The sequence below is a fragment of the Austrofundulus limnaeus genome, unplaced genomic scaffold (genome assembly GCF_001266775.1).
Source record: "Austrofundulus limnaeus strain Quisiro unplaced genomic scaffold, Austrofundulus_limnaeus-1.0 Scaffold413, whole genome shotgun sequence".
NCBI classification, from domain to species: Eukaryota; Metazoa; Chordata; class Actinopteri; order Cyprinodontiformes; family Rivulidae; genus Austrofundulus; species Austrofundulus limnaeus.
Window position 1 is genome coordinate 156,991 of NW_013952815.1, and position 8,657 is coordinate 165,647.

An 8,657-nucleotide genomic window follows, 5' to 3' on the forward strand; every position below is an offset into this window, starting at 1 on the left:
GTATAAAATAAATGTCCTCAATATCAGGATGAAGCTTTTCATGAGGTTAGAGACACTAAATAAATCAATATTTTTAAGCTATATTTTACAACTGGACTTCTATTTTCAAATTGTAGATGTTTCTCTTCCCATCAGGGAGGCTTTGTCAGTTGAAAATATTTGGAGTGGGAGCTTTAGAGCTTCATGAAGGTCTATAGCTTAGAATACAGAATAGAGATCTGCCCCCAAACTGGACCATGATGCTTTGCGTTAGGCAAAGATGGCGGTATCCGCAAAATACTCCATTGCAGGATGAGGGAAATTGGTCTTGGCAGAGGTTTGCACGCTCCGACTACTTCTTGTTTAAAAAAATGCAACAATCATGATGAAAATATTCCATTAGTTTTTTTATTTATTTATTTTTTGCATTTAAATTGATGTCTGAAAATCATCTGGGGACTCTCACTTGATGTTTTGTGACTCACAAAGAGGTCCCGACCCCAACTTTGGGAACCGCTACACTAGATGAAATATTACCAATATTCTGCACACAGGAAATATTGTCTCATGTTGACTCTGAGGAATGTTCCATGGGTCAGCTGGGTTATTTTAGTGCTTTAGAATTAGCTTTTGCTAAATTTTTAAGTGCGTTAGTGCTTTAGAATTAGCGGACCTAAATATTAAAGTTAGTGCTTTAGGGTTAGTGCAGCAAATTTTTAGATTAGTGCTGCCCACCATTGTCTGAGTTCTACAGATCCTCTCGGGACCCTCATGTGTGTCTTGTTTCCTGTTTTTAAAACGGTCACAACCATAAAGATCCAAAGTGAAACCAAAGATGTTCAGCTTTGATGCTACATTCGTATAAAACACCTTTCAGGAACTCTGCTTCAGTTGGAGATCTAAAACACACAAGTTTTTTGAGCAAGTGTTTAAATATGTTGTATAAATAATTTTAACTTACACGTTAACTCTGACTGATGTTTYTTAAAGGTAATCACCCTCATGGAGCCTCTGAAACCTTTCATCGCCATTCTGATCGAGGTGGTCGTGTTGGTCGTCCTAATTCTTCTTTATGAGAGWATGAGGGCGAAGAAAAACGAAGGTACCCAGTGTGTAGATCCATGTGTACTTAACAATCTCTGATAATAATATTTTAATATTTTGAAGTATTTTCCGCAAATATTTCTTTGTAATCCGAGCTTGTAGTTAATTTATGACATTATTTGCAGGAACGCAGACTATTGCAGAGCAAAAGAACACAGAGTAAGTGTTGTGAACATTTCCTTCAAAGACATTTTTATGTTTTACTCATGYTTATTTTATTTTTATGCTTTCCCCAGGCCACAAGATGAAAAAGGARCAGAGGGAAGAACGTCAGTGAGACAGCGCAAATCTTAAGACAGCTAATCCCGAAATCGAGATTACAGCAAAGCATAAGAAAAATAAATTGTTTCAAAAGCTCTGAAGCAACACGTTCACTCCTCTTCTCAAAGCTGCAATAATCTGCACCCATTAACCCTCTTCTGACTGAAACACAAGTTTCCTGTTAAACCGTTTCACCCGTAAATGTTTTTCTTGTTAGTTTTGACACGGTTAAAAGAGCAAATCATTTCCCTTCTGTCGTTCACTCTTTCTGAGGACAAACTGGAAAAAAAAAGTCATGCTTGTTTCCTGTATCGCTGTCATGCTGAATGTTTTTTTTTTTTTATGGGCTTGAAAAGCCCACATCCTCTACGTGTGTTTTGTGCCTTACACTTTCAGAGCAATCAACTACGCACTGTGACAGCAGTGGCTTGTTTTTCTAATTTATATTTGCACTAATACATGTCTAACATGCTGTTTACCTAAAGCTRTGTATCTATATACTCTCTATCCAGGTACTTGTATCATTTTGTGTCCAGAAACAGAAATGTTTAAACCTAAAGGTGATTTTTGTCTTCCACTGTGTACTTGAAAAATCAATAAAACTAGTTATAGTAAATGGGTTTTTGCATTTTTAGCTACTTTTTGTAATAATTTAAAATGCTATTCGTAGATTCAAAGGCTTAATATTTTTGAAGATTTTGCCCTTAATGCCATCTTTTTTTTTTTTTGGCTGAAAGAAAAGATATATGCTTGATCTTATTTCTCAGAATGTGTTCTTTTATCTAGTTTTAGCTCTCCATCTGTAAAACTGACTTAACCATTTTATTTGGCGGCCATCTTGAAATGCATTGACTCTAAAAGGTAATAAAAGGTAATTAATTGTAGATGTGGTTAGTGTCTGAGTTTCATTAAAATTAAGAGCAAAAACACATGAATGTAAATTTAGTTTTCATAAATACAAAGTCCTGAACATTCAGACACGTTTTATTGGTTGTTTGCCTCGTGACGCCTTGAATCTCTCAACAGGAAACAAATCAGCTCCGTCTGTCAGGCACACWAACAAGAGGTTGCTCTTCAGGGTTTTTCCACACATACGATTATTTTTTACCACAGGCTTTAAAGGGCCTGTGACGTCAAATTTTTGTAACAAACATGAATGCATTTTTGTAAAGATAACATTGATAACATACTGCAAAACCAATTTCATGTTACTGAGATGAACATTTGTTGAGATATTTGCATGTGAAGAAACAGGAATTGATGTCAAAGGGGAATGTCTGCATGTAAACAGCATTGCTACAAAGCTAAAACAGACTGGAGAGAAGAATCTGATGTTTCTTAAGATTATTTAGTTTCTACCAAAGAGAGACAAAGAGGAGTTAAAGTTTAAATAATATTGTTTTAATAAACAAAAACCAGAGAGTTAATTTTATTAATGAGTTCCCTTTGGCTGAGCCAAAATCAAAATAGGCCAGTTATGTGACAAAATGGTTAAAATCATGTGTACTATGCCAATTTTCTTAAGAATAAARATGCTTTCTTTGACTTTTTGTATTTGAAGGATATGTGCGTCACAGGCACTTTAAAAGCTGCTTTTAACAAGACTGTTCTTATAGAGCAATGTGATGATTAYTGCAAACAAAAAACCCTGACGTGAATGCTGTGAAGCTCTGATCTGAACATGAATCACACGTGAAGCGTGCTGATCACGCTCAATCCAGAACTGTCAAAAGGAGGCAAAGCTTCCAGGTTTCCAACAAACAAATTTCCCCGCACATATCTCCCCGGCTCAGTTCTCCGGCCGATTCAAGAGAAACTGGATCASGAGCTTGATGACGTCATCGTTCAGGCCCACCACCTCTCCGTCCTGCACGTCCTCGTACAGCCGCAGGCTCTCGGTGCCCCACAGGAGGTTCTTCCTGGGGTTGTTGGCATCRGTTTCCACGGACAGCGCCACGGTGTTGAGCTGGTAGCAGAAGAAGGAGAAGAAGGGGCCATCTGAGATGACGGCCTGCGACACAAAGGGTCTCGTCACGTCCTCGTAGTTCCAGAAACCTGCAGAGGCGAGGTGTGTCATTAAAATGAATGTTATGCACAGTTAACTTCTTTGCCTCGATTCTGTCAATAAACCGACCCTGGTACATGGCCTGAGCTCCAGTCCAGGCGAAGAGACTGGCCACTGCGTTGGCTCTGAGGACGRCCTCTACCTGGTCTGACCTGTCTAGCCGGGCCAGGCGGTCTCTGTGGAATTTGTCCTGGATTAGATGGAACTGAGTGTGACCATAGCACGCTGGGTCTGGTAGCTTTGCCCCTGTTGAGATCAGAGATGTTTTTTTTTTTTTACAACAAACAGCACAAAAAAAATAAATTTAAAAAAAGGTTAACGTCAAATTGTTACAATTGTAACACCAACCATATAGGATAAATTGGAGAAATAAGACTACAGCTAATTAGAAGAATGTAATCAGAAACAAATACGATTCCTGACTTTAAACTGAACAAACATTTAACTGAATAACAAACWAAAATTTGGCAAAATATAATAGATATCATTAGGAAATTTTAAACTGCTGCGGATTAATATAATTTATTTGATTTTAAAAAAAGCAATAACGAGAGAAAAGAAAAAAATCCATCATGTGCATTTTGGCGCCCCCTAGTGGGACTTTTTGAAATTAGCACACAACAACACAAGAACCAGCTCAGAAAAAATGATTTTCAGTTTGAGTGACAGATATCTCRCTGAGTTTACCTGTGAAAATATGGTTGGCATACTGTCTTTTAAACAGAGGCATCAGGTTAGGAGCGTAAGGGTAATCTGGGACTTCAGCTGTGTATGAAGCCTCCATCGGGGTAAACTGAAAATTGTTAAAAACAACAGGAAGCAAAAGGATTTTCATATTAGTGACTGTGTGGTGAAAGAATTAAGTATGCRAAACACTACAGCAGAATAATAAAATATATGTTTTTGACCTTACTGGAGTAAAATGCTTTGTACCTGAGGCAGCTGCTGAGTTATTCTAATCTGGCTCAGTGGTTGGTCGTCAATCTGGAACCTGGTTGGCTCCAGGTGGCCTACGCGGTGGCCCTTTGGGATTATTCTATTACCCCTCCTCCAGTAAAAGCTCACCTGTGGACTGATATCTGAGAAAAATAAACAAAAAATAGACAATTTTATTCACTGCTTTTTGTTCCTAATAACATAAATCTCCCTTTAAAAACATATGTATGTATTTTTTTTAATGAGAAGTGGTAGATTGTGCTTAATCTGATACTTCCAGTAAAATAAATAAATAAATAAATAAAAATAATCATACCCAGGCTGGACTGCCGGAGCAGCGGGTTGTATTTGCACAACGTGCAGATGAGTTCAGACACCAGGCTCCTCAGGAAAGGACCGGCCAACGTGTCCTGCCTTCTGTACGTGAATGGTGGACGTTTCTGCACCTTGTGCCAGCGCTCCTGTAAAATCACACGCCTGACCAGGTCGCGGATGTCCTCGAACGCAGCATCGTCGATCTCCGGTACCGGTGACAGGGAGCCCTGTGGCGSCGCCGCGGTGAACTTGTCGGGCAGGCCCGGGATGTATGCGGTCTTGGTGAAGTGCTGGTGCCATTTGTCCCCGTTGAGAGCGAAAGTCTGCGGATAGACAACAAATTTCAGCGACTGCTTTTTAGTGATGGAAAATATCTTCTGGTCGATGGGAGAGGCGCGGATCTTTTCAACTGCTATCTGGATCTGTCGCCGCAGAGCCGACTTGCTTTTAGCCGTGAGAGAGGGGACTATGGGCGGGTACGCGGGTTCWTTGGCCGCGGCTTCAGTGTGGACGAGTTTTTGGTTTCTGAACGGAGGAAAAACTTTACAAAGCTGCAAGGACAACCTCATGCGGATCGCCATGTTTCTTCTACAACTCTTCTTCTTCTTCTGCTTCTTTTTCTTCTTCTTGTGTTTTTTGCGGTTGGCAAACAACGTTAAGGTGCATTACCGCCACCTACTGATATGGAGTGTGAACTGGATCAGCTCTATGAATGAATGAATGAATGAATGAATGAATGAATGAATGAATGAATGAATGAATGAATGAATGAATGAAATCCAGTCTGTCTTAAATACTTCATTAAAAATTGAAAGGTTTCAGAATTTGAATTGCTTCGTAACATTTCTAAATCAAATCTTGTTTTATTTTCATTGAGTCTTTTAATCAATTGATTTCTTTAATTTTGGTATTTTTTGCAATGTATTAAAACATGTTCCATATCCTCAGCTTCTCCACAGTAATAACATTTTTCATTATTATGTTTTCCAATTATAAATAATGATTTATTTAACCCTGTGTGTCCTAATCTGAGTCTTGAAATGACTGTTTCCTCCCTTGTGTTTCTTCCAGTACTCCTCATTTTTCCCACTTTCCGTTGAATTTTAAACAACCATCGACCTTTTCTTTCTTCCTCCCATTGTTTTTGTCATTTCTCTCTCATTTTCATCTTTATAATGCTTTTTATTTCTGTTTTACTGAATTTTACTTCAATATCAACTAAAAAGAAAAAAATTGTATAGGTCTTCTGGACGAATTCTTCTCTAATGAAACGTTTCGTCTCTCCTCCAAGAGACTTCTTCAGTCTGAGAGTTTCAGGCAAAATTCAGGCTTTTAAGCCCTGCCTCCATGTGACTGATACTCACATCACATGGCTATCGTTGACACCTAATTAACACTTATTGTTAACAGGGGGTGGAGTGATTCTGGCAATAGCCGCGCTGTAGGAGGGGGACAGCTGAAAACGGAGGCCTCCACCTCTGTTTAATGATGGACGGTCTTTCTTCACAAAAATGGCTTCTTTTACTCCTCTCTCAAACCAACGTTCCTCTCTATCAAGAATGAGAACATCCTCATCTCTGAAAGAGTGACCGCTGGCCTGTAAATGAGTGAAAACTGCAGAGTTCTGGCCATTAGATGTAGCTCGTCTGTGTTGGGACATTCTTTTGAACAGTGGCTGCTTTGTTTCCCCGATGTATAACTGGTCGCAGTCCTCCTGGCACTTAACAGCATATACAATATTGCTCTGTTTGTGCCGGGGCACCGGATCTTTGGGGTGAACCAGCCTTTGCCGTAATGTGTTTTGGGGTTTGAAAGCTACTGGGACATCATGTTTAGAAAATAAATGTCTCAGTTTCTCCGAAACACCCGCAACATACGGAATAACCACTGGTTTGGGTCTGGGTTTGGGGTCTTCATTTTCACCTGAAGGTTGCATGGAATCCTGTCTGTGTTTCCTGTCTGCTTTCAGGAAAGCCCAGTCAGGATAACCACACTGCTCCAGGGCCTGTCGTGTGTGTGATTTCTCTTTCTSCCTGGCTCCTGGGTTTGTAGGGACACTGTCTGCTCTGTGGTACAGAGTCCTGTTCACTCCTAACTTGTGTTCCAGTGGGTGGTGGGAGTCAAAACGCAAATATTGGTCTGTGTGGGTGGGCTTACGATATACGCCAGTTTCCAACCGTCCTCCATCCGAAACCGAGACATCGCAATCCAGGAACGCCAACCTGCCATTTTTTACATCCTCTCGTGTGAACTTAATATATTCATCCACAGAGTTGATGTGATCAGTGAAATGTTGGACTTCCTGGGCTTTAATTTTAACCCAGGTGTCGTCAACATATATATACATATACATATACCAATGGCTCGGTGGCACCCCTGAAAAGGACATCAAGGCTCTCTTTTCCACTTCTTCCATGTACAGGTTTGCAACAATAGGAGAAACTGACCTACACAATTTTTTTCTTTTTGATTTTTTACCTGGATTAATGAGATGCATCAGGTCAATATCAACTACTTTATTTTTGGTAGCCTTTTTTTTTTGCTTCTTTATCTGCCATTTCATTTCCTTTTATTCCAATGTGTGCTGGTATCCAGATGAATGTTACTATTAATCCCATCATTTTAATCCTGTACAGTGTTTGTTGTATTTCAAATAATATGTCTGATCTACTTTCTGAACTGTTATTTTTTTTACATACTGATAAATGAAGAGCTGGAGTCTGAACAAATTATAGATCTGAGTGGTTTATTATCCTCAATCCATTGAATAGCTAATAATATTGATAACATTTCTCCTGTATATACTGATAATTTATCACTGATCCTTTTTCTTCTGTGACTTTTTCTTGACTGGTTATTTGTGGTTAGCAGACACGATCCCGCCGCCTGCTGGTGTAAAGAGAAAGTACAAGCACACAAAATAGCATTTATGCATTAAAATGAAATTTAAAACAGCAGTAAATACTTCAACATATTGCACCCTTAATCAAAGGGTCGAATCATGTAGAACTCATATGTTTTTGGAAAACAAACAAAGTCGCTGCTCCGTATCACGTGATCGTTTCATTTAGCGTCCTTAAGAAGCTGTCGTAAATCTGTGTTTCATAAACAGAAGCAGGCCAGTAATAAAACTTTAACTATTTGTATTTGACATTCACCGTCAGGTTCAATAATTTAAGATATTAAAGATAGACAAGAATAAAAAAGAAAAAAAATTACAAGGCCGCGTATGTTTTATTAGCTTAGCTAATGTGAACGATATTTCACGGCTGTTTGAATACTTACATAGGGTACTTGAACGCAGCATTTTCTATGGAGGAAGTTTAAAGCACATACGTGTTTTGTGTCGTAAACAAAGTTAAATCTTGGTGTTTTTTTTTTTTTTTTTTTACAGGTTGTAGCCTTAATAGCTAGGTACATAGCTATGTTTATTCGTCATGTTTTACGAGCGCAGTTCACCAGGACCAAAACGGCACAGTTTTGTCCTTTTTTGCACGTTTGTCGAAACGAGGTAAGTGTTTTGTTTGTATTAGAGCAGCTGTTTACTGCAGGTGAGCGTTTTCACAGCAGTCTGGCTCAGTTGGCGGCTGTTGGGAACGTGCAGCGTCCCACCAATTTGACGCTGCATTAATGTTTATTTTGTCTGTTTTTGTTTATCTTCCTCTCTCTCTCTCTGCCTCTCCTGTGTCTCTCTAACCCCTCAGAGGTCACTTTGCACCAAAAATGACGAGGTGAAGCTGGCACAGGAGGCCAGCAAGAGCTACGGCTCCCCAGGCCCAACCATCTTCTCCAAAGTGATTGATAAAAGCCTCCCTGCAGATATTATTTATGAGGATGATAAGGTAAACAACCAGTGTCTTGAAAACATGGTTTTATGTCACGTTTGGTCCATCACATCTGGACTTCAGAGGAAAACAAAGATATTATTGCTGGATTTAATTCCTAAATGTGTGTGTGTGTGTGTGTGTGTGTGTGTGTGTGTGTGTGTGTGTGTGTG

At 39.3% G+C, this 8,657-nt stretch overlaps 3 protein-coding genes across 3 annotated transcripts in view; 2 read left to right on the top strand and 1 right to left on the bottom strand.

Moving 5' to 3' along the window:
- The window catches only part of emb (embigin), a 6,951-nt gene extending 4,808 nt beyond the window's left edge, over positions 1 to 2,143 (top strand). The window contains exons 7-9 of the mRNA XM_014024235.1: positions 970 to 1,081; positions 1,209 to 1,242; positions 1,320 to 2,143. Coding sequence (XP_013879689.1) covers positions 970 to 1,081; positions 1,209 to 1,242; positions 1,320 to 1,377 — 204 coding nt within the window. The 3' untranslated portion in view covers positions 1,378 to 2,143. The remainder of the gene's footprint in view (positions 1 to 969; positions 1,082 to 1,208; positions 1,243 to 1,319) is intronic.
- A 664-nt stretch (positions 2,144 to 2,807) lies between these two features.
- Positions 2,808 to 5,338, bottom strand: mrps30 (mitochondrial ribosomal protein S30). The gene is made up of 5 exons (XM_014024236.1): positions 4,662 to 5,338; positions 4,343 to 4,488; positions 4,097 to 4,202; positions 3,479 to 3,655; positions 2,808 to 3,399 (listed from the first exon to the last, which is right to left on the bottom strand). Exons 1-5 carry the CDS (start codon positions 5,239 to 5,241, stop codon positions 3,134 to 3,136), a joined length of 1,275 nt encoding a protein of 424 aa, XP_013879690.1. The 5' UTR covers positions 5,242 to 5,338; the 3' UTR covers positions 2,808 to 3,133.
- A 2,530-nt stretch (positions 5,339 to 7,868) lies between these two features.
- Positions 7,869 to 8,657, top strand: part of hint2 (histidine triad nucleotide binding protein 2) — a gene marked incomplete at its 5' end in the record, with an annotated part of 2,654 nt that continues 1,865 nt past the window's right edge. The window contains 3 exon segments of the mRNA XM_014024238.1: positions 7,869 to 7,950; positions 8,055 to 8,171; positions 8,365 to 8,502. Coding sequence (XP_013879692.1) covers positions 8,085 to 8,171; positions 8,365 to 8,502 — 225 coding nt within the window.